At 42.0% G+C, this 26,498-nt stretch overlaps 1 protein-coding gene across 1 annotated transcript in view; it reads left to right on the forward strand.

Annotated features, from left to right (window-relative positions):
• Positions 1–10,131: 10,131 nt before the first annotated feature.
• Positions 10,132–26,498, forward strand: part of LOC139375828 (pinopsin-like) — a 54,499-nt gene continuing 38,132 nt past the window's right edge. Inside the window, exons 1-2 of the mRNA XM_071117727.1 lie at positions 10,132–10,504; positions 22,379–22,707. Coding sequence (XP_070973828.1) covers positions 10,132–10,504; positions 22,379–22,707 — 702 coding nt within the window. The remainder of the gene's footprint in view (positions 10,505–22,378; positions 22,708–26,498) is intronic.

Raw genomic sequence — 26,498 nt, forward strand, 5'->3', positions numbered from 1 at the left:
CTCAGACCATTCCCAGGCAGCCCTAGCAAAATGATGTCTTGAGGAATAGTTTTTTTTGTTTAAAAAGCCAAATGTATTATTATTATTATTATTATTATTATTTTTAACCATTTTAATTGGACACTATTACAGAAAGGTTGTTAGATGATTTGATACGGAGATAAAAACGGCTACATTAGGGCCTTTAAAAAATCTCACAACTTCACATAGGTAGTGATATAAGAGGCATACAATACTATTTCTAGCCACAAGAATGTAATCTGACCAACTGACCAATAGTTGGATTATTGTTGTTGTTTTTTTGTGTGATTAATTATTTTTTATAATGTCACGGCCGTCGAATGAAGTAGACCAAAGTGCAGCGTGGTGAGCGTACATATTCCTTTTTATTAGGATGACTCCGACAAAAAAAAAATAAACAATACAAAAACAACCGTGAAGCTTAAGGGCTATGTGCCACAAACAAAGTTAACTTCCCACACTGAAAGGAGGGAAAGGGCTACCTAAGTATGGTTACCAATCAGAGACAACGATAGACAGCTGTCCCTGATTGAGAACCATACCCGGCCAAAACATAGAAATACAAAATCATAGAAAACAAAAACATAGAATGCCCACCCCAAATCACACCCTGACCAAACCAAATAGAGACATAAAAAGGCTCTCTAAGATCAGGGCGTGACAGTCCCCCCCCCCCCCCCCCCCAAAGGTGCAGACTTCGGCCGCAAAACCTGAACCTATAGGGGAGGGTCTGGGTGGGCATCTAACCGCTGTGGCGGCTCAGGTACGGGACAGAGACCCTCGTTGCGGGCCCTGGAATGGAGGCCGCTGGAGGCTCCGGAATGGAGACCGTCGCTTGAGGCTCCGGACTGGAGACCGTCGCTTGAGGCTCCGGACTGGGGACCATCGCGACTGGAGACCGTCGCTAGAGGCTCCGGACTGGGGACCATCGCGACTGGAGACCGTCGCTAGAGGCTCCGGACTGGAGCCCGTCGCTTGAGGCTCCGGACTGGGGACCGTCGCGACTGGAGACCGTCGCTAGAGGCTCCGGACTGGAGACCGTCGCTAGAGTCTCCGGACTGGGGACCGTCGCGACTGGAGACCGTCGCTAGAGGCTCCGGACTGGAGACCGTCGCTAGAGGCTCTGGACTGGAGCCCGTCGCTTGAGACTCCGGACTGGGGACCGTCGCGACTGGAGACCGTCGCTAGAGGCTCCGGACTGGAGACCGTCGCTAGAGGCTTGGTGCCATGACTCCTCATGGGATGCTTCGTGCTACGGATCATCACTGGAGGCTTCTTGCCATTGATCATCACTGGAGGCATCGTGCCATTGATTATCACTGGAGGCTTCTTGCCATGGATCATCACTGGAGGCTTCGTGCCATGGATCATTACTGGAGGCTTCGTGCCATGGATCATCACTGGAGGCTTCTTGCCATGGATCATCACTGGAGGCTTCGTGCCATGGATCATCACTGAGGGCTTCGTGCCATGGATCATCACTGGAAGCTTCCTGCCATGGATCAGCACTGGATTGGAGAGACACACAGGAGGCCTGGCTCTGGGAGCAGGCACAGGACTCACCAGGCTGGGGAGACATAGAGGAGGTTTTGTCCTTGGCCGAGGCACCGAATACACTGGGCCGTGGAGGCGCACTGGCGGTCTCGAGCTTTGAGCCTGCACAATCCGTCCTGGCTGGGTGGTTATCTTCGCCCTGCAAATGCGGGGCTGTGCAGACGTACCGTAGACACAGTGCGCAGAGCCGGCGCAGGATATCCTGGGCCGAAGAGACGCACTGGAGACCAGGCGTGCTGAGCCGGCACCATCCGTCCTGGCTGGATGCTCACCCTAGCCCGGCAGATTCGGGGAGCTGGGATGTAGCACACCGGGCTGTGAACGCGCACTGGAGACACCGTACGCTCCACCACATAACACGGTGCCTGACCAGTACGATGCTCGCCACGGTAAGCACGGGGAGTTGGCTCAGGTTTCCAACCTGACTCATATGGGAAAAACATAGCAGTTGGTTTACTGGTCTGCAGTGGGTGTACATGAACATGCTGTCAATGGTCACACTGATTAGACTAATAGTAGCCTAAGGTTTTGTTATTTGGGTTCTCATTGGACTCAGATGTGACACTGATTAATGGAACCATCCAACATCCAGTTGAGAATGTCCTGGATAAAGGTTAAAGGTTAAACCCAATAACCTTGTGACTTTAGTCAGGCCCTCTTGTACAATGATAGCTCTCTGAATTCTATCTACACTATTGACCTGAAAACCTTGTTAAAATACCACGGAAGGCCCACTGAGATTATTCAATGGAAATGATATTCAGCAGAGGACCTATAATGTCTTAATCCAACCCAATTAGAGCTGTGTATTTGTCCTCTTAAATGTCGCCATGCTATTTTCAGGGGTAATTAAGCTTTTTTTTTTTTTTCGTTTTTTTAAAAATACAACGGAAGTGTGGATCCAAAGGAAAGCACTTTCCTTAGTGTAGGGGTAAGAATAGGAAAGAATATGGCCATGCAAGTGACAATAGAATAGTGTTACATTGCATAACTCCCAAACCACTTAGCGTAGTGTGTAGGCTACACGTGCAACACTGATGCACAAAATCTACTGACATACATTATGTACATGTATGCACGAAGGAGGAGAGGTCTGCCCGCAATGAATTTGTCTCATACTGGCAACATCTGGAAAGCGTCCGTGCCATGTGATTCAGGAGTACTTATGTCATCATCAGCAGTTTCAAAGTTTATCAAGGAATATAATAGGTTCCTTTGAGTTTATGCAAAGGGCCACGGAAATGTCAGAATGTTGGCAAATAGAAGTTCACAGTTCTATTATATAAATATAGTGAGGCATTCTAATGATATGTGTTCTGCATGTTAGAGAGTGCTGTGGGTGCCATTCTAAATGCTGTGTTCTAAATGCTGTGTTCTAAATGCTGTGTTCTAAATGCTGTGTTCTAAATGCTGTGTTCTAAATGCTGTGTTCTAAATGCTGTGTTCTAAATGCTGTGTTCTAAGCGTTCCGTCATAGGCCCCTTGATGCTAAGTGTTGCTTAACTAACACACCATTACATGCATATTCCTTATATACTGTAGAATATAGTTTTTTTTATGAGTGAGTTGTAAATTATGAAAATCATACATTAGTCATCAAGTTGCCATTTCTGCAGTTTTTCATTATGTCATCAAATCAATAGGCTACTAGGGGCTATATTTAATCCGCATTGCGGAAGTTTAGTTTTACAGCATGATTGAAATGTAAGGGATTTAGCGGAGACTGCATTTACAGTAAACATTGCATATGTCGGCTCAATTGGAAATTACCTTCCATTTCTATTGCAGAATCCGATTCAGACTGAATAGAGCCCTAAGGCTGTTTTTTATGTGTGTGATATATATATATTTTTATTATTAATACCTGACTAGATCTAAAGGAACAATTGTCCAGACAGAGGATTGTGTTTACACATTTACATTTTATTAACCCAACTTCACACAGGCTACTGTTTGGCCGTAGCCCACGCCCCAAAAAATGAAGGATACCCTACAAAACAACCGTGACCTTCTCTTGTGAAGGCCAGACGTAAGAGAGAGAACAATGGCTAAACCTGGTCTTAATTTCCAATGCTCCCTGCCCAACCCCCCTCCACGCCTCTCCACCAACCACCAGGTCGGCAGACAGCAGGTTGATTGGCATGGCGGACCCCACGAACACTGGGGTACTGGTAAGTACAACACAACCAACTAATAGCCTAACACATAACACACATCACTAAACAGTCTGTGCAGGTCGATACATTATTAAACATATCAATAAAAAATTGGATTTAGACAGACAATAGGCAACATGCTTTTCAAATGTATATACAGTGCCTTGCGAAAGTATTCGGCCCCCTTGAACTTTGCGACCTTTTGCCACATTTCAGGCTTCAAACATAAAGATATAAAACTGTATTTTTTTGTGAAGAATCAACAACAAGTGGGACAAAATCATGAAGTGGAACGACATTTATTGGATATTTCAAACTTTTTTAACAAATCAAAAGCTGAAAAATTGGGCGTGCAAAATTATTCAGCCCCTTTACTTTCAGTGCAGCAAACTCTCTCCAGAAGTTCAGTGAGGATCTCTGAATGATCCAATGTTGACCTAAATGACTAATGATGATAAATACAATCCACCTGTGTGTAATCAAGTCTCCGTATAAATGCACCTGCACTGTGATAGTCTCAGAGGTCCATTAAAAGCGCAGAGAGCATCATGAAGAACAAGGAACACACCAGGCAGGTCCGAGATACTGTTGTGAAGAAGTTTAAAGCCATATTTGGATACAAAAAGATTTCCCAAGCTTTAAACATCCCAAGGAGCACTGTGCAAGCGATAATATTGAAATGGAAGGAGTATCAGACCACTGCAAATCTACCAAGACCTGGCCGTCCCTCTAAACTTTCAGCTCATACAAGGAGAAGACTGATCAGAGAAGCAGCCAAGAGGCCCATGATCACTCTGGATGAACTGCAGAGATCTACAGCTGAGGTGGGAGACTCTGTCCATAGGACAACAATCAGTCGTATATTGCACAAATCTGGCCTTTATGGAAGAGTGGCAAGAAGAAAGCCATTTCTTAAAGATATCCATAAAAAGTGTTGTTTAAGGTTTGCCACAAGCCACCTGGGAGACACACCAAACATGTGGAAGAAGGTGCTCTGGTCAGATGAAACCAAAATTGAACTTTTTGGCAACAATGCAAAACGTTATGTTTGGCGTAAAAGCAACACAGCTGAACACACCATCCCCACTGTCAAACATGGTGGTGGCAGCATCATGGTTTGGGCCTGCTTTTCTTCAGCAGGGACAGGGAAGATGGTTAAAATTGATGGGAAGATCGATGGAGCCAAATACAGGACCATTCTGGAAGAAAACCTGATGGAGTCTGCAAAAGACCTGAGACTGGGACGGAGATTTGTCTTCCAACAGGACAATGATCCAAAACATAAAGCAAAATCTACAATGGAATGGTTCAAAAATAAACATATCCAGGTGTTAGAATGGCCAAGTCAAAGTCCAGACCTGAATCCAATCGAGAATCTGTGGAAAGAACTGAAAACTGCTGTTCACAAATATTCTCCATCCAACCTCACTGCGCTCGAGCTGCTTTGCAAGGAGGAATGGGAAAAAATTTCAGTCTCTTGATGTGCAAAACTGATAGAGACATACCCCAAGCGACTTACAGCTGTAATCGCAGCAAAAGGTGGCGCTACAAAGTATTAACTTAAGGGGGCTGAATAATTTAGCACGCCCAATTTTTCAGTTTTTGATTTGTTAAAAAAGTTTGAAATATCCAATAAATGTCGTTCCACTTCATGATTGTGTCCCACTTGTTGTTGATTCTTCACAAAAAAATACAGTTTTATATCTTTATGTTTGAAGCCTGAAATGTGGCAAAAGGTCGCAAAGTTCAAGGGGGCCGAATACTTTCGCAAGGCACTGTACTGACAGAGATAATTCAAACAAATGCAAAGAAAGTAGCAAGGAATTCACAGTTCTCTCAGAACAGGTCAATTATAACTGTCCATGACATGAGAGTCATGCTTCGTGCTCCATGCAGGCTAGCGGGTAATCTTTCAAGAGAGGCCGTTTGTTTTTACAATTCACAAGTCAGTCAGGGAGTCATGCGATTCCATTCAGAAATGCATTATGCCCATTATAGCATCAGTGGCTTTGAGGGAAACAACAAGGAATCCAAAGGAACTGTTTAAATCAAGCCTGAACCACCAAGTGTGCTCTGCCAGTGTACTATAGTATATCTCAATAGAATCCTTAGAACTCTACTTGTACAGTGGGGCAAAAAAGTATTTAGTCAGCCACCAATTGTGCAAGTTCTCCCACTTAAAAAGAAGTCTTTGGTCTTGGCCATACTGGAGTTTGGAGTGTGACTGTTTGAGGTTGTGGACAGGTGTCTTTTATACTGATAACAAGTTCAAACAGGTGCCATTAATACAGGTAACAAGTGAAGGACAGAGGAGCCTCTTAAAGAAGAAGTTACAGGTCTGTGAGAGCCAGAAATCTTTCTTGTTTGTAGGTGACCAAATACTTATTTTCCACCATAATTTGCAAATAAATTCATAAAAAATCCTACAATGTGATTTTCTGGATTTATTTTCTCATTTTGTCTGGCATAGTTGAAGTGTACCTATGATGAAAATTACAGGCCTCTCTCATCTTTTTAAGTGGGAGAACTTGCACAATTGGTGGCTGACTAAATACTTTTTTGCCCCACTGTATATATATTTTTAAAGAAAAAAATAAATTAAATTAAATTAAAGAAGAAAATGATCTTAACTTTAACCAGATGTTAAAATATACCAAGCATTGCAAACATTTGCACCTGTGTAAATACACTGACAGAATCAAATGTGTAAAATAGCCATTTTTTTTTACATTTATTTATAAAAGTGTATGTCAAGTGAGAAGGTACACAGAAACAATGGGATGGGACTGTGAGGGAAATACAGCTCAAAAGGGAGAACAAAAAGTTCACAAATAATGTAGTTGTGCAACACTGTGTGTCCGTGAGCTGGAAAAACAGTATGTTGTTAAGACCTGGTTGTTAAGACCTGGTTATTAAGACCTGGTTGTTAAGACCTGGTTGTTAAGATCTGGTTGTTAAGACCTGGTTGTTAAGACCTGGTTGTTAAGACCTGGTTGTGCATTCGGAAAGTATTCAGACCCCTTGACTTTGTCCACATTTTGTTACGTTACAGTCTTATTCTAAAATGTTTTAATACAATTTTTCACTCCTCAATCTACATACAATTTTTCAAAGTTTTGCAAATTTATTACAATTAATAAACAGAAATACCTTTATTTACATAAGTATTCAGACCCTTTGCTATGGAGACTCGAAATTGAGCTCAGGTTCATCCTGTTTCCATTGATTGTCCTTGAGATGTTTGTACAACTTGATTGGAGTCCACTTGTGGTAAATTCAATTGATTGGACATTATTTGGAAAGGCACACCCCTGTCTCTATAAGGTCCAACAGTTGACGGTGCATGTCAGAGAAAAAAACAAGCCATGAGGTAGAAGGAATTGTCTGTAGAGATCAGAGACAGCTCCGAACCACCAAGACTATTCCTAGAGCTGGCCGCCTGGCCAAACTGAGCAATCGGTTGCTGTGGAGATGGGAGAACCTTCCAGAAGGACAACCATCTCTGCAGCACTGCAGCACTGCAGCAGGTCTTCATGGTAGAATGGCCAGACGGAAGCCACTCCTGAGTAAAAGGCACATGACAGCCCGCTTGGAGTTTGCCAAAAGGCACCTAAAGGACTCTCAGATCATGAGAAACAAGATTCTCTGGTCTGATGAAACCAAGATTGAACTCTTTGGCCTGAATGCCAAGTGTCACGTCTGGAGGAAACCAAGCACCACTCATCACCAGGCCAATACTATCCCTACGGTGAAGCGTGGTGGTGGCAGAATCATGCTGTGGGGATGTTTTTCAGTGGCAGGGACTGGGAGATTAGTGAGGATTGAGAGAAAGATTAACTGAGCAAAGTACAGATAGATCCTTGGTGAAAACCTGCTCCTGAGCCCTCAGGACCTCAGACTGGGGTGAAGGTTCACCTTCCAACAGGACAATGACCCTAAGCACAAAGCCAAGACAATACAGGAGTGACTTCTGGACAAGTCTCTGAATGTCAATTAATGGCCCAGCCAGAGCCCGGATTTGAACCTGATCTAACATCTCTGGAGAGACCTGAAAATAGGATCTGCAGAGAAGAATGGGAGAAACTCCCCAAATACAGGTGTGCCACAGTTATTATTATTATTTTAAAATTACATTTATTTAACCTTTATTTAACTATGCAAGTCAGTTAAGAACAAATTCTTATTTACAATGACTGTCAGTAAGAGTGTCCATGATTGAGTCTTTGAATGAAGAGATTGAAATAAAACTGTCCAGATTGAGTGTTTGTTGCAGCTCGTTCCAGTGAGTGACCCAGGGATGTGTGTGCTTTGGGGACCTTTAACAGAATGTGACTGGCAGAACGGGTGTTGTAGTAGATATCTCAGATAGGGGGGAGTAAGGCCTAAGAGCATTTTATAAATAACCATCAACCAGTGGGTCTTGCGATGGGTATTCAGAGATGACCAGTTTACAGAAGAGTATAGAGTGCAGTGATGTGGCCTATAAGGAGAATTGGTGGCAAATCTGATGGCCGAATGGTAAAGAACATCTAGTCGCTCGAGAGCACCCTTACCTGCCGATCTATAAATTACGTCTCTGTAATCTAGCATGGGTAGGATGGACATCTGAATCAGGGTTAGTTTGGCTGCTGGCGTGAAAGAGGAGCGATTACGATAGAGGAAATCAAGTCTAGATTTAACATTAGCCTGCAGCTTTGATATGTGCTGAGAGAAGGACAGTGTAACGTCTATCCATACTCCCAAGTACTTGTATGAGGTGACTACCTCAATCTCTAAATCGTCAGAGGTAGTAATCATACCTGTTGGGAGAGGGGCATTCTTCTTACCAAACCACATGACCTTTGTTTTGGAGGTGTTCAGAACAAGGTCAAGGGCAGAGAAAGCTTGTTGGACACTAAGAATGATTGGTTGTAGAGCGTTTAACACAAAATAGCATCACACCCAAGAAGACTCGAGGCTGTAATCATATCCAAAGGTGCTTCAACAAAGTACTGAGTAAAGGGTCTGAATACCTAAGTTAATGTGATATTTCAGTTTTTAGTTTTTAATACATTTGCAAAAAATTCTAAAAACCTGTTTTTGCTTTTTCATTATGGGTTATTGCGTGTAGATTGATGAGGAAAAAACTATTTAATCAATTTTAGAATAAGGCTGTAACGTAACAAAATGTGGAAAAAGTAAAGGGGTCTGAATACTTTCCAAATGCACTGTATGTAAAATACTTGCAAATACTTGAGGTTAGTTTGAAGCTTGTCCAGTATACAATGGAACGATTGAAATAGTCTCAAAAAGTATGTGCTAGTGTTTGTGGCAATGTGTTACTTTCACCCATATCCTACACCACACACACACCACACTCTGAACAGGAGCTCTAATCCTAACAAAAAAATGGTATGAAATGTCCTATCTTCCCAGTCTGAGATTCTCCATCACCTACTATGACAATAAAACACACTTTACTGATAATGAACAGACTATAGTGGATCTGCAACTTTAACTTTGTTTTACTGAGAAATTATGAATGGCCCTAACAACAAATACAGACTGATAGCAAGCACAAAACAGGCACAGGCTGTAGGTAGCCTATAACTGACTTACATTTGATTTAACATTTTAAGAAGTGATTAAGTGCTACCACTGAAAAGGCAAGTAAAACAATAGGAACAGTCTTGGCCTGATACAGAAGACTCTTCTCTCAGGGGATTCTGAAATTGTCCGCATCGTTGATTGTTGGCGTTTTCTAGAACTGTGATGTCAAATTGGCAATGACTTCAGGACACACAGGCTGCAGGACCATGGACAGCGCCCGCAACCAACAGGAACGTGTGGCGGTTACTACCGCACAAAATAGCATGAGCCTATCACTGAAACTATCACAGCACTACACTTAGCCTAAATGTTGTTAGATTTTAGTCGAAGTAAGTTGAGAGTCGGCAGCATATGGAAGGTGTAGCCTGCTGTAGTCCACTTGTTCTGTAATGTTCCAAGGACCCGGGATAGCATTGCACAGACCCTGTGAGGACGTGCTGTTCACTGACGCAGACGTCAGCTGTGAAAGTGGTACAGCAATATAAACACTGACGGGGGGAGTCTTGTCCAGCCGTGCGTGTGGATTCTAAGTAGACTACCACACGGTGGAGCACAGCCCCGTCAAACTTTGTGCTGGTTTTAAACCCTGAACTGGAAAACAAAGTTATACATTCCCAACGAGCGCGCGGCCTATTTTGATCCACTTTTGGAAAACAAATTCCCCAGAGCAACAAGTGACTCTGCCATCAACTTTAATATATTGTTAGCCAACTCAGAAGCCCACATTTTTCCAACTTTCCTAAAAATGCCAAGCACAAATTAGCTATTGTTCAATCCACTGCGCGCGCTTGTGTAGCGAAAACGGATTGCGATGATCGTGTCCAACGTGAGCTTCAGCGGCTGCACGAGGGCCAATAGCGCGCTGTGTACTGGTGCTGCAGACAGGCACCTGGAACACAATTTATCCCGCACCACTCTCAGCCCGACCGGGAACCTGATAGTCTCAGTGTGTTTGGGCTTTATTGGCACCTTCGGATTCCTCAACAACCTCCTGGTTCTCGTCCTCTTCTGCCGTTACAAGGTGCTGCGCTCGCCTATCAACTTGCTACTGATTAACATTTCATTCAGTGATCTGCTGGTGTGTGTGGTGGGAACTCCGTTCAGTTTCGCGGCAAGTACACAGGGAAGATGGCTCATAGGAGAAAGTGGGTGTGTATGGTACGGCTTTGCCAATTCACTATTAGGTAAGTGTACTGTAACCTTGCTTCATTAATGTTTGGTTACGTTTCAAAATGTGGTTTTAAAAGAGCTAGTCTACCCTAGATGTGGTGTGCACTTTTGGAATCTGGCCAGCACAATGCGTAAAGAGGGGACAGCCTATGCTTGGTAGTATTATTTTATAATTTCATTTGAATATTACAATTGCACGTCGATAGGCTTCTTACGACGGTTTGCAGGTCGAGGTTAATGATGGGTCAGAAATCTTGTCGCAAAATCCCTTCTGAAGTCTGTCACTCATTTATTTGTGATAGCTAAAATATTCAAAATAAATGAAATACCTTAACTTGTCATAAACATTTTTAAAACAGGCTAGTAAAAAAAATATCTCTGGTCGATCAATCTGCATTATGTTGTTCATCATTGTAAGTATAGGCTACAGTACATGTAAATAGCTCTTCCGTCCACTGGCGTCCATATACATTAAAGGACTCATCGCAAAAAGCGTTTAGACATTTTGTTTAGTCGTTATAACTGTTTAAAGCGCCCCTCCGAACGTATCGCGAGTCATATACTGTATGTTATAGTCTGTTCTAATGGTTTTCAGGAACTGTCAGGAAGGATACTATCAAAGTTGCTATGAAATATGTTGACTTCAAAGGATAATGAAAAGGCATTTGAGGGCACCAGCAGGTCGCTGTCATGTACTCTCACCGACCTTGCATTTTGGTTGGATGACTGTGCAAGACATATTGTAAAGTCGACAATAGACTCACCATAGGCCTCTTTGCAAAGAATCATATATAACATTATAATGCTCAAAAGATACTTAAAGCTTCAGTCACAATCAGCTGTGGGTGTTATAACTGTCTATTTAAGCAATACAGCCCGAGGGTGTGTGGTATATGGCCAATGCAGGTGCCTGGACACTGCCCTTAGCCGTGGTATATTGGCCATATATCACAAATCCCAGAGGTGCCTTATTGCTATTATAAAGTGATTACCAAAGTAATTAGAGCTGTACAAATACATGTTTTGTCATACCTGTGGTATACTGTCTGATATACCACATCTGTCAGCCAAATCAGCATTCATGGCTCCAACCACCCAGTTTATAATTACTGATAAAACATGCTGTGTAATAGGTTCGCTGTCTACCAGATATTCAGGATACCCTTGACTTAATGTCATGTGATTTCAAGCGAGCTGAATTGTGCCACGTTATCAGTTCTGTGATGCTGTTTCAGTCCCTCACAAATGTCTGGAGTTTCCCTTGATTATTTGATTTAGATCTGTGCCATGCTGGCTTAGTCTCATGAGATAAATTGTCTGCTGATGTAAATACTCCAGTCTGGCTTATTCAGAGATATCAGTCGACCTCTTTGTGTTGTTGGTTTTTACAGTTGTTTTTGGAGTTGGGCATCCTCATAACTCCCCCCAAAGCCCAACTCTCTTGCTGCCTTGCACATTAAACTGTCCAAAGTGCATTAGTCCATCCAACCATGCCTCAATAGGCTGTACAGGAAGAATCATCTATATTCCTGCGATCTGTTTGCCAATAAAAACACAAGTTTAATTCAACTGGACGTATTTGGGGCTGCTCAGGTTGTTCTAGATCGGAGCCTGTTCCCCTTCTCCTTTAATAACATCTTGGGCTCTCTGTTATCTTAATATAACAGTATTGAGCAGCTATAGCTCTCGTTAATAGTTTCTGTTAAAAAAAAACACTAGCATACACATTTTCTATTTGTACAGACCTGCATTGATACCAATTGGCACCATTTTGAAAATAAATGTCATGTTTCAATGCAGTATAGGCACATCTAAACCAGTTTTTAGCTGCCCCAAATCACAGCCAATACTAGTCCCTTTCGTGATGACCAACGATAAAGGCACATTCAAAATTGCACATTCAACTTTGTATCATGAATCTAGTATTTGCCATCCAATTTAGATGAAATTGTCACACCCTGACCATAGTTTACTTTGTATGTTTCTATGTTTTGGTTGGTCAGGGTGTGATCTGAGTGGGCATTCTATGTTACATGTCTAGTTTGTCCAGTTCTATGTTCGGCCTGATATGGTTCTCAATCAGAGGCAGGTGTTCGTCATTGTCTCTGATTGGGAACCATATTTAGGTAGCCTGGGTTTCACTGTGTGTTTGTGGGTGATTGTTCCTGTCTATGTGTTTTCACCAGATAGGCTGTTTAGGTTTTCGTTACGTTCATTACGTTCTTTATTTTGTAGTGTTTGTATTGATTCGTGTTTTACGTTTGTTTATTAAAACATGGATCGCAATCGACACGCTGCATTTTGGTCCGACTCTCCTTCTCATATAGAAAACCGTTACAGAAATGTTTAATTAAAAAGTCTTCCACACTGGTTTGCTTAGAAATGCTTCCTAGGTAGTGGCAGTGAGCCACAGTGAACCACAGAATACAACCATCACTATTGGCCTGTTAAATATATAGATGCATTTTTCATGAAAATGATTTTGAGTGATACTCCAGCAGGCTGTAATTAATGTGTTATTGGGAAATGAGAAAGAAAGTTGATATAGTTCGAAAAATTATGTTCTCCTGTCTTCAACAGCTTTCTTCTGAAACTCGAAAAAAGTGATTTTCTGTGGTGTTGTGGGCAGTATCAGAACACATTTACAAATGTCTTTGATATAGGAACATTGTTAGTACATCCCTTCAGGCTACATTGGTGGTTTCTTTGTGACATTGTTAAAACGTTTTATACTCGCAGAACAATCTTGACTTTTTCTCTTCTCAAAGAGTTTTATGCCTCCAAATTGAAAGGAAGCTCACACACCATCATACCAGCTCCTCAGAGATGTATTAGCAATTTTGGATGGGATTTGGTATTTCATTGTGATAATTTCAGACACACTGAAGCACGTCTCTTAGTCTCGCTTTATAGCTTTCTAGGTTGCCAACTATATCTCAAAGATATTCGTGGTTTCGCATCGCTTAAATTAGCCTCTGAAATGGTATCTCAGGCAGCGTTTACACAGGCAGCCCAATTCGGATATATTTTCTACAAATTGAGTTTATGACCAATCACATAAGATCTTTTTCAGAGATATTTTTCAGATCTGATTTATCCAATTAAAAAATACCAATTAGTGAAACAAATATAAACCCAGCCACAGTGCCATCCGCAAGGAGACAATTTACTAAAACTTTTTGACAAGTATTTGGCATCTGAATCTGAGGCACGGAGTGTGGTAGCTAAGCACTGTTGCTACCAGACATCAACAAGACTCCTTATTCCATTAGCTGTGGCTAAGGAATTACTGTACAAGTCACAGAGTCACTGCTGAAGTGATTATTTCTCTGTTTCAGTGTTATGGACTCAGGCTGGTTTTATGCAGGCTTGTCAGGAAAATACTCAGAGGAGGAACAATGTGTCATACATCATCAGTATGTGTCATACATCATCAGTATGTGTCATACATCATCAGTATGTGTCATACATCATCAGTATGTGTCATACATCATCAGTATGTGTCATACATCATCAATGTGTCATACATCATCAGTATGTGTCATACATCATCAATGTGTCATACATCATCAGTATGTGTCATACATCATCAATGTGTCATACATCATCAGTATGATGATCAGTATGGCAAGCTTCAATGCCATACAACTCTCCTTCCGTGGCCTCCAGTTGCTCTTAAATTCAAGTAAAACTAAATGCATGCTCTTCAACCGATCGCTGCCTGCACCAACATCACTACTCTGGACGGCTCTGACTTAGAATACGTGGACAACTACAAATATCTAGGTGTCTGGTTAGACTGTAAACTCTCCTTCCAGACCCACATCAAACATCTCCAATCCAAAGTTAAATCTAGAATTGGCTTCCTATTTCGCAACAAAGCATCCTTCACTCATGCTGCCAAACATACCCTTGTGAAACTGACCATCCTACCAATCCTCGACTTCGGCGATGTCATTTACAAAATAGCCTCCAATACCCTACTCAACAAATTGGATGCAGTCTATCACAGTGCCCTCCGTTTTGTCATCAAAGCCCCATATACTACCCACCATTGCGACCTGTACGCTCTCGTTGGCTGGCCCTCACTTCATACTCGTCGCCAAACCCACTGGCTCCATGTCATCTACAAGACCCTGCTAGGTAAAGTCCTCCCTTATCTCAGCTCGCTGGTCACCATAGCATCACCCACCTGTAGCACGCGCTCCAGCAGGTATATCTCTCTGGTCACCCCCAAAACCAATACTTTCTTTGGCCGCCTCTCCTTCCAGTTCTCTGCTACCAATGACTGGAACGAACTACAAAACTCTCTGAAACTGGAAACACTTCATCAGTATGTGTCATCCATCATCAGTATGTGTCATACATCATGCTGATAAGAGATAATCACTTTTGGGGACCAAAACAGAAAATATACACATAATGTACAACATTCTTTATATGTTAGGTATCAGAGATAAATATCTTGAAATGCGCGATAGAGTGTGAAGCAAAAGTCTACACTCGTCAGCACCCACACTGTTAGCTGTGTGACAGAAAATACTGACCAGGGATAACCTCTCACATCAGAGCCAATTCAGAGTTGAGTTAAGCGTGCAACACTCAGAATTTTGCTTAAATCATTAATTCATGTCAATGGAAGACTTCCTCAGAAATGTGTGTTGAGGCTAGAATCCTTAGTTGCTACATCAATTTTTGGACTTATAAATTAATTATAATATACCCATTGATTCTTCAAAAATATAACTTCTAAATGCCTCATGAGCTTAGTTAAACTGTCACACCCCATCAAAACCTAAAATATAAGCTTGTTTAACCCCAATGTTTGTAAACAATGTAAATGTAAACAAACACCATAGTAGCACCAAAAGATGGTTAAAGGTGCAATATGTCACTTTTTTGGGCAACCCGACCAAATTCACAGAGACATGTGAGATATAGATCGGTCATTCTCATTGAAAGCAAGTCTAAGAAGTGGCAGATCTGTTCTATGTGCTCTATTTCTATGCTTCCCATTTTTAAGTTTATTTTTTGAGTTTACTTTTGGGTTTTGTACACCAGCTTCAAGCAGCTGAAAATACAAGATTTTTGTTAATTGGAAAATATATTTCACAGCATGTCTAGAGGGTACAATGATTCTTTACGTCATACTTGCTTGTTTTGTCACAAACTAAAATTAGGCGAACTACGGTATTAGAATTTTAGCAACCAGGAAATGGCGGAGTGATTTCTGCATAGTGCATCTTTAAAACTATATATTTTTTTATATCATGGATGGTCAGTCCTTGCATCCATAGCTCTGTCTATGAATTTGAGAGTGGTTACATTTCTCCCGGCCTATCCCTCAGCTTTTTTAGCATAACTATCACGACTCAGGAAATGACCCAGATGCAGTCACAGGAGGCGGACTGCAGTCACAGTTCTCAGAATATTTATTATAATAAAGGGGCAGTCAAAGGGCAGGTTGAGGGCAGGGTGTCAGAGTCGTGTGTATAGGTGGCAGGGAAGTCAAGCGCAGGAGAAGTGTAATGGAGGTATTTAATAACAATAAACGAAACATTCTCCAAACACTAAATGTAAACAATAAACAAAGTGGGTATGAGGACCTGTCACACACCAATACAAACTCAATACAACACTGAATAACAAACAATCTCTGACAAAGACATGAGGGGAAACAAGAGGGTTAAATACACAACAGGTAATGAATGGGATTGAAACCAGGTGTGTAGGGAGACAAGACAAAACCAATGGAAAATTAAAAATGGATCAATGATGGCTAGAAAACCGGTGACGTTGACCGCCGAGCACCGCTTGAACAAGGAGAGGCTTCGACTTCGGCAGAAGTCGTGACACAGGGAGAGGTTCGTAAATCCAAGGCAGAGTCAATAAGGGACAGAACGTCAGGCAGGCTCAAGGTCAGAACAGGCAGAAGGGTCGGAACTGGGACGACTAGAAAACAAGAAGTTGAGAACTGGAGAAATGGGTAAGACCTGACAAAACAAGACGACCAGGCAACGGACAAACAGAAAACGCAGGTATAAATACACAGGGGATTATGGGGCAAAGTATGAGACACCTGGTGGGGGGGTGGAGACAAGCACAAGACAGGTGAAACAGATCAGGGTGTGACTAAAACGTAGGCGGGGTGACGGCTTTATTGTAGTTTCAAGTAGAGACTCCAGCTTTTAAGCGTGCAGATCTCAAGTCTGCATACCGTCCTTTAGTTGATGTTGTGAGTTGCCCAGCTTAAGGGTTGGGGTCAATTCCATTTCATTTCCAGACAAATCAAGTACACTGAAATTTCAATTACAATTCTCTTTAATCCTTTTCAGTTAGGAAAATGTTGAATTCGGTTTACTTTCTGAATTGACTGGAATTGAAATGGAATTGACCAACCCCGCTAGCCATAATAAGATTATTCAAATATTTTTTTTAGAATCTGTTAAACAGTTGAATGTTGCATACATCCGTCTTGCCCCTGGACCTAAGCTGCCATTATTGTAGATAAGTGATGTCTGTAATGACTTTAGAATCTGCTGCCTCGACTTAATGACTTTAGAATCTGCTGCCTCGACTTAATGACTTTAGAATCTGCTGCCTCGACTTAATGACTTTAGAACCTGCTACCTCGACTTAATGACTTTAGAACCTGCTACCTCGACTTAATGGCCTGAGACCACAGCAGGTTAAAGACTGGAAAACATTATGATAGTCACATCTTTCCTGTGACTTGCTTAGTTAGCAGGCTGGCCTCCCATTTAGCGAGTCCAACTCTTCTTCTCTTGCTTAGTTAGCAGGCTGGCCTCCCATTTAGCCAGTCCAACTCTTCTTCTCTTGCTTAGTTAGCAGGCTGGCCTCCCATTTAGCCAGTCCAACTCTTCTTCTCTTGCTTAGTTAGCAGGCTGGCCTCCCATTTAGCCAGTCCAACTCTTCTCCTCTTGCTTAGTTAGCAGGCTGGCCTCCCATTTAGCCTGTCCAACTCTTCTCCTCTTGCTTAGTTAGCAGGCTGGCCTCCCATTTATCCAGTCCAACTCTTCTCCTCTTGCTTAGTTAGCAGGCTGGACTCCCTTTTAGCCAGTCCAACTCTTCTTCTCTTGCTTAGTTAGCAGGCTGGCCTCCCATTTAGCCAGTCCAACTCTTCTCCTCTTCTTAGTTAGCAGGCTGGCCTCCCATTTAGCTAGTCCAACTCTTCTCCTCTTGCTTAGTTAGCAGCCCCAACCTCCCATTTAGCGAGTCCAACTCTTCTTCTCTTGCTTAGTTAGCAGGCTGGCCTCCCATTTAGCCAGTCCAACTCTTCTCCTCTTGCTTAGTCAGCAGGCTGGCCTCCCATTTAGCCAGTCCAACTCTTCTCCTCTTGCTTAGTTAGCAGGCTGGCCTCCCATTTAGCGAGTCCAACTCTTCTTCTCTTGCTTAGTTAGCAGGCTGGCCTCCCATTTAGCCAGTCCAACTCTTCTCCTCTTGCTTAGTTAGCAGGCTGGCCTCCCATTTAGCGAGTCCAACTCTTCTTCTCTTGCTTAGTTAGCAGGCTGGCCTCCCATTTAGCCAGTCCAACTCTTCTTCTCTTGCTTAGTTAGCAGTCTGGCCTCCCATTTAGCCAGTCCAACTCTTCTCCTCTTGCTTAGTTAACAGGCTGGCCTCCCATTTAGCGAGTCCAACTCTTCTTCTCTTGCTTAGTTAGCAGGCTGGCCTCCCATTTAGCCAGTCCAACTCTTCTTCTCTTGCTTAGTTAGCAGGCTGGCCTCCCATTTAGCCAGTCCAACTCTTCTTCTCTTGCTTAGTTAGCAGGCTGGCCTCCCATTTAGCCAGTCCAACTCTTCTTCTCTTGCTTAGTTAGCAGCCCCGGCCTCCCATTTAGTCAGTCCAACTCTTCTTCTCTTGTTTAGTTAGCAGCCCCGGCCTCCCATTTAGTCAGTCCAACTCTTCTTCTCTTGCTTAGTTAGCAGGCTGGCCTCCCATTTAGCCAGTCCAACTCTTCTTCTCTTGCTTAGTTAACAGGCTGGCCTCCCATTTAGCCAGTCCAACTCTTCTTCTCTTGCTTAGTTAGCAGGCTGGCCTCCCATTTAGCCAGTCCAACTCTTCTTCTCTTGCTTAGTTAGCAGCCCCGGCCTCCCATTTAGTCAGTCCAACTCTTCTTCTCTTGCTTAGTTAGCAGCCCCGGCCTCCCATTTAGTCAGTCCAACTCTTCTTCTCTTGCTTAGTTAGCAGGCTGGCCTACCATTTAGCCAGTCCAACTCTTCTCTCTTTGCATTTTTATCGTTATCTTTCAGAAAATTTGTTGTCCTCCATTGTACTGGAAAATACTTTCTTCCTCTTTTTAAACGTTCTTACCTTCATGGGATATCACGTATGCATGATCACGAAGCATTGCTGAAGGTAGGATCGTCTAAAAAACATGTATTGAGTCAGCGTGTTGAATACTCATTGAATCAAGATATATTAGTGTTACATTTTTCATACACTCTAACATTTGTAAACAATTTTTCTTCCACTTTGACACTACAGAGTACTTTGTGTAGATCGTTACCAAAAAAATGACAATTAAATCAGTTTAAATACAACATTTGGCAAGGTCAAGGGGTGTGAATACTTTCTGAAGACACTGTGCATTTCAGTTCTATGTCCCTTTAACAATGGGCCTCTATTCATTCTCTTGCTGATTATATTTTCCTTATGGTACAAAAGATTCTGACGCTAGGTTATGTATTTTGTACAGCCTTAATCTTCAAATATGAACCCATACAGACTAGGGTTGAACTACAGATGTGTATGCATGAAAACCTTTAGCAAAACAGTTACGCTGAAATGTGGTGAGCTCTCAAGTATCTATTTGATAGGGAAACTTTTCACTCATTAAAGATCTCCAGATGTTTAGTTATTGGCCACAATGGATATCAGAAATGACGGCAGTCAATTATTTGACAAATGTAGGTATCATTCCATCTTGTGTGGGACAAACCGTATAATACCAGAACATTTACTTTATAAAAAATGTTTGTGTGAAAAACAAACACACAATGCATGAGGGATTAACCCAAGATGGGGGAACTGCTCAAGTGAATTTAATCTTATTAAGTTCATTTAAAAACATTTCAGATCACATTTATTTTGAGTTTATTAGATTTAGCTGGCCTCTCTGATTACACCGGGGTCCTAGTTAAAGAAGAAAAGACGTCAAGTCCTACGAGTTGGTGTCCCACTCCAGAAGGCCCTATTTTGAATAATCAGTCCCATGTCAATTACATGCTAGCACGGTGGCCCAATCTTGGGCAGAGGCATCTGCTTTGCCAACCAACATAACCTATTTACAAAAAGTCCAAATTAACCTTAAATAAGATTTGCGTTATGCCCTGAGGGCCAAGGACAGACGCCGGGTTGGTTACTCCACATAATGACGGGAATATTAGATTTCGTATTCGCTGTCACTCTGTGTGAGTCATGGATAAAACAAATTATTTTAGAGTAATTCTATTTGATTTGAGTAATTTGATTGGCTGTATACAGCTCTCCATCAGCGGAGCATCAGTTTGATTAGATGGTTTGTTGTTTGATTAGATGGTTTGTTGTTTGATTAGATGGTTTGTTGTTTGTTTAGACGGTTTGTTGTTTGTTTAGATGGTTTGTTGTTTGTTTAGACGGTTTGTTGTTTGATTAGATGGTTTGTTGTTTGTTTAGACGGTTTGTTGTTTGTTTAGACGGTTTGTTGTTTGTTTAGACGGTTTGTTGTTTGTTTAGATGGTTTGTTGTTTGATTAGACGGTTTGTTGTTTGTTTAGATGGTTTGTTGTTTGTTTAGATGGTTTGTTGTTTGTTTAGATGGTTTGTTGTTTGTTTAGACGGTTTGTTGTTTGATTAGATGGTTTGTTGTTTGTTTAGACGGTTTGTTGTTTGTTTAGACGGTTTGTTGTTTGTTTAGACGGTTTGTTGTTTGTTTAGATGGTTTGTTGTTTGATTAGACGGTTTGTTGTTTGTTTAGATGGTTTGTTGTTTGTTTAGATGGTTTGTTGTTTGTTTAGATGGTTTGTTGTTTGTTTAGACGGTTTGTTGTTTGATTAGACGGTTTGTTGTTTGTTTAGACGGTTTGTTGTTTGTTTAGACGGTTTGTTGTTTGTTTAGACGGTTTGTTGTTTGTTTAGATGGTTTGTTGTTTGTTTAGACGGTTTGTTGTTTGATTAGACGGTTTGTTGTTTGTTTAGACGGTTTGTTGTTTGATTACATGGTTTGTTGTTTAATTAGATGTCACTGGGTTCTGGGGTCAGTGCACGGAGAAGATACTGGGCACTTTATTTTTAATGACGTATCTGGATGTCTATGTATAGAAACCATGATATACTGTAAGTATTGATTGGTGTCATTTAATATATATATATACTGTAGCAAGCAAACCCACAATGTAGCAAGCAAACCCACAATGTAGCAAGCAAACCCACAATGTAGCAAGCAAAACCACAATGAAGCAAGCAAACCTACAATGTAGCAAGCAAACCTACAATGTAGCAAGCAAACCCACAATGTAGCAGGCAAACCCACAATGTAGCAGCTGTGATCATACAGTATGAGGTAAACATGTGACTAAAATCTCAGAGCTTTGCCTGCGGCTCAGATAGCCAACAGCTGTATATTACACATGTACTCAGGCATGAATGTAATTTATTAATACTGTAAACCAGCGTTAACAACCTGCGCTGCCTCAGCCCAAGTACATTATCCCCCATTGCCTTTATAAGCTGAGGAGAACTATACAGCAAAAAAGGTCTGGTCCATATTTTTTAATTAGAGGACTGGTTGCGTCTGCTTCACTGCTGTTGGAAATCAATGGCCGTGAAGGACATCCTCATGGATAATTTTCACTTCAAAGTAAATGACAAACAAGACAAAGAAGATGACAGGGGTCAGGTTTCGGGGTGCCGTAACAGGAAGTGTGTGCATTGACAGGTTTTGTGGCATCAATTTGGCGGCAGGTAGCCCTGTGGTTAGAGCGTTGGACCAATTGCTAAAAAGTTGTTGGATCGAATCCCCGAGTTGACAAGGTCAAAATCTGTCGTTGTGCCCCTGAACAAGGCAGTTAACCCACTGTTCCCCGGTAGGCCGTCATTGTAAATAAGAATTTGTTCTCAATTGACTTGCCTAGTTAAATAAAATAAAATATAAATCATTGCTGGTATAATGGGCCCTCCTGCATAATGTCTAAAAGCTCAATTCTGCCCCTTTGCTACTGTATGTAGAGTGATCACCCTTACATTTTCCATGGTACATTGGAATCTCTCTTTGCAAAGTAATAGCAACCTAAATTAATGCATTACAGTTGGAAGCCAGCATACACTCAAGCGTTATATCGTCTATTATAAACTACAGTAGGTGGTTCGAGCCCTGAATGCTGATTGGCTGACAGACCGTATACCACGGTCTGTACAAAACATGTACTTTTACTACTCTAATTACATTGGTAACCAGTTTATAATAGCAATAATTTACCTTGGGAGTTTGTGGTGAGATAAGAACAGGCCTTAGCTGTGAGGTGGCAGGTAGCCTTGTGGTTAGAGTGTTGGGCCTGGAACCAAAAGGTTGCTTGATCAAATCCCCGAGCTGACAAGGTACATTTCTGTCGTTCTGCCCCTGAACAAGGCAGTTAACCCACTGTTCCACAGTAGTCCGTCATTGTAAAATAAGTATTTGTTCTTAACTGACTTGCACGGTTAAATAAAATATACCACCTTGTGCTTTATTACTTAACTGCATAAGTCTGCCTTTTGTTCAAACACCCCAAAGGTAAACATGTGTTTGAAGTCAGAAGTGTTGTCTGTGATGTTGTCTTGCCCTCCCTGTATGAACTTATGTATTGGCCCTGTTCAACATATTCTGAGCGCGTGTCTGTGTTTTGGTTCCAAGGCATCGTGTCCCTCATCTCCCTGGCCGTGCTCTCCTACGAGCGTTACACTACCATGATGGGTCCAACCGAGGCCGACTCCACCAACTACCGGAAGGTAGCCTTGGGCATCGCTTTCTCCTGGGTGTACTCACTGATGTGGACCCTGCCGCCGCTCTTCGGCTGGAGCCGCTACGGCCCCGAGGGGCCCGGCACCACCTGTTCAGTGGACTGGATGGCCAAGAGCGCCAACAATATCTCGTACATCATCTCGCTCTTTGTTTTCTGCCTCATCGTCCCCTTCCTGGTCATAGTCTACTGCTATGCTAAACTGATGCATGCAATCAAACAGGTGAGTAGGACAACGACACTTGTTTTCTTAAATTCATCAATTAACTCATAAAACAGTGGCTATCACAGACATAACTGTGTTACAGTGCACACTATTACATACATGGACTATTTCTCAGCAGTGCTGAGTTGCAGATACAGAGACATACAGTATGTTATCACCATCGTGGCCCTTTCTAGACCTCCCCCTACGAACGATAGACACTGTGGGGTATTTTTGCAGCAACTTTACTGTTGCAGGAACTTTACCACCTGCCTTAAAATGCCTTTAAAAATATTTTTTTTCAACCAAGTTCAGCTGTTAAAATACAGTATATGGAATAAACCACAATTGTGTCTCGCCTGCAACCATTACGTATGTTACGATACTTCCAACACACTAAATCATGATGAACTACAGTCCTGTTTTCACTTCCACACTCATCTCTGACCGGGGGAAATATGAGCAGACAAGCTGCAGCATTGTCGCTCCGGGGAGGTCTCTCTCTCTCTCTCTCTCTCTCTCTCTCAGTGTATCTCGCCCTGCTCTGATTTCTTCCCAGGAGTACAGCTCGCTCAACTGTCAGTGCATCATGTCTTAAAATGATAAACACTCAGCGGCTCTTCAACAACCATGAGGAGTGACGTGCAGCCATGAATAATAACCACTTTCCATTATTTTAATAAGCATATCCCTCCCTCCCTCCTTTCTTTTTAAAATGTTATTTCTTCTCAAAGTATTCCCTGTCAGGCAAGTACTTGACCAATAAAGCAGAGAAGCTGACAGCGTTGAATTCCCCAATCTACTAAAGTGCTCGTCTTTGGTCCGAGCCACACGAGGATAGCGAAATCGATTCATCTATTTTAAGCTGTGACAGGCTCCACCATCTCTACCTTATCAATGATAAATAGCCACTCACCGTAGGGGAGGTGAGGGAGGGACATTTGGAATGATGCAGCTTACCCATTGTCGGTGTTAATGTATTTTTTTCCCCTCAACATTGTTCCATGTCGAACCCTTTCCACAGAGGGTGCTACATAGAACCCACAATAGTTATACCTGGAACCAAAAGGGTTCTACTTGGAACCAAAAAAGGTTCTCCTATGGGGACAGCCGAAGAATCCTTTTGGAACCCTTTTTTCTAAGAGTGTAGTACCCTGAAACCTACACCAAGTCACTCCGTATCATCGATTTAAATAAAATCAAATGTTATTCAAATCAAATCTAATCAAATCTTATTTGTCACATGTGCCAAATCAACAGGTGTAGACCTTACAGTGAAATGCTTACGGGCCCTTCCCAACAATGCAGAGAATGTGATTTTTGATTGATCAATGCCTATGGATACCATGTAATATCCAGTAGTACCCTTGCTTTTCTTTTTCAAAGACAGGCTTGTCTGTAGATACTCATGTAGCTAACACTTCAAATGGAGAGCATAGCTTGACAATAATCTGTTAAAACACAACACTTTCCGAAAAAGGAGTTCCAAAAGGGTTCTTCGGGCTGTTCCGTGGTAGACAACATTGAAGAACCCTTTTCAGTTCCAGGTAGAACTATTTTGGGTTCCATGTAGAACCCTCTGTGAATAGCAATTAACTGTCGGTTTCACAGTAATTGACTGTTAATTAACATAAACACACGTAGCATCTCCTGGCTTCCACACATTGCCTACAAGCCACTGATGCAGACCTTTGATGCAGACCCCACTGATGCAGACTCTACATTTTAAAAAGTCTAGTAAAATCATGTAATATAGCCTACCCCTTCACAATAAATCCATTGTTTATTTTAGACAGGTCTAAAGAAGCATAATATGAAGAAAATGTTGTTCAGAAGAACAGAATAACATACTCTGAGTTGTCCTTATGTTAGGTCCTGATGGCTGTGGGCTACACTAGTTCATTTAGCAGGCAAGATTTGTTTAGAATTCTGTGACATTATATTATATTTTTTTATAGTATGAAGAATACAATTGAACAGAGCTGAATAAACTAGAAAGGATATTTTCTCCAAACGATTTGAGGGAGTGTTGTCACGCGGGACTAGGTGTGTGTGCAGGAATCAGACGCAGAGAAAGAGTAACGGAGTAAAGTGCTTTACTATTGCACACCAAACTGATAAGCCCAGTACAATACAGGGCGCATGACACTATACCAGACAACCCAAAACCACAAGGTGTCCAGTATAGAAAATAAAATACACCACGACCTAATATGTACACACGTAACAAAAGACAATCCCGCACAAAACAAGGGCGGGTCAAACTACTACATATAGGGATGCTAATTAAACCAGAATACACACAGGTGAAACTAATAAGACAAAACCAACAGACAAACGAAAAAGGGATCGGTAGCAGCTAGTAGGACGGTGACGACGACCGCCGAGCACCGCCCGAACAGGCAGGGGAGACAACTTCGGCGGAAGTTGTGACAAGTGTGGACATGAGGCTATTCTGTGTTGAGTGATTAACAAAGAAATAGGATTTCCTATATATTTAATTTAGAGTTTAGAGTAATGCATGTAACTTTAGTTGTTCTGCAAACATTGGGCTATATGTTTTGATTTGTAATACAGTGTAAGGTTGCATGATGCGACTCTAATGATGATTTGAAATAAGTCGCTTGAAAGGAATGAGCTCTGCTTTGTTTTTTGCTCAGACTGTACACACTACATCAGTCTCTCATTCACAATTTGACAAGCACTTGATAATGCCTCGAATTTCATGGCGGCATCCCCTTTGTGTGACCGCAAGGCGCCTTTGGCACGGAGTGCTATGTTGTTCCCTTCTCCCTGAGTGCTGAGCACTCCGAAGTATCTCTCACTCACATGGCTCTCCATCACGTGATCTGGTCTTTCTCACAAGCTACAAGTGAAGACAGACACATCGAGGACGCAACTGTGAGTTTCCTTATCCAATTCCGAGGTGCATTTTGAAGATATTGGAAGAACTGTCCACATTTACTTTTCATCAGACAACAAGATGAGTAGACCTAACAAACAACAAAAGCACTAACATATGTCAATTTACTATCCCTCATAGTACAAAAGTGTACCTATTCTGTGTGAGAAATAATTATTCCAAACATATTCTGGGACAGAGGTGGGATGCGATACATCCCATATTAATACAACCACTAGCATCAAAAAACGTTTTCACTCAATGTGTCACGTTCTGACCTTTATTTCCTTTGTTTTGTCGTTATTTAGTATGGTCAGGGCGTGAGTTGGGGTGGGCAGTCTGTTTGTTTTTCTATGATTTGGGGATTTCTATGTTTCGGCCTAGTATGGGTCTCAATCAGAGGCAGGTGTCGTTAGTTGTCTCTGATTGAGAATCATACTTAGGTAGCCTGGGTTTCACTGTTTGTTTGTGGGTGTTTGTTTCCGTGTCTGTGTTTGTTCGCCACACGGTACTGTTTCGGTTTTGTTCACGTTTATTGTTTTGTATTTAATTTAGTGTTCAGTTTATGTTTTTTAAATAAACAACCATGGACACTTACCACGCCGCATCTTGGTCCGATCCATGCTATACACCTCCTCTTCAGACGAAGAGGAGGAAAACCTTTACTCAATGTGGCTGACGCAACAGATCAGAACGTTTAGCTTTAAATGTTGATAAACTATTAGGCTTTTTCTTCACATTTTAAGTGGAGCAATGCACACATGGCAGTTCCATGAGCGGGAAAACACCATTATCAAAAGTGACCGGAAATAACACACTGTCGTTGCTAGAACCTTAATATCACAAACATCATTTGTTTTGTAAGTAGTTTTAAGAGGACATGTTACTCCCCCCCCCCCCCCCCCCC

This window comes from Oncorhynchus clarkii, chromosome 20 (assembly GCF_045791955.1).
Source record: "Oncorhynchus clarkii lewisi isolate Uvic-CL-2024 chromosome 20, UVic_Ocla_1.0, whole genome shotgun sequence".
In the NCBI taxonomy this organism is placed as follows: domain Eukaryota; kingdom Metazoa; phylum Chordata; class Actinopteri; order Salmoniformes; family Salmonidae; genus Oncorhynchus; species Oncorhynchus clarkii.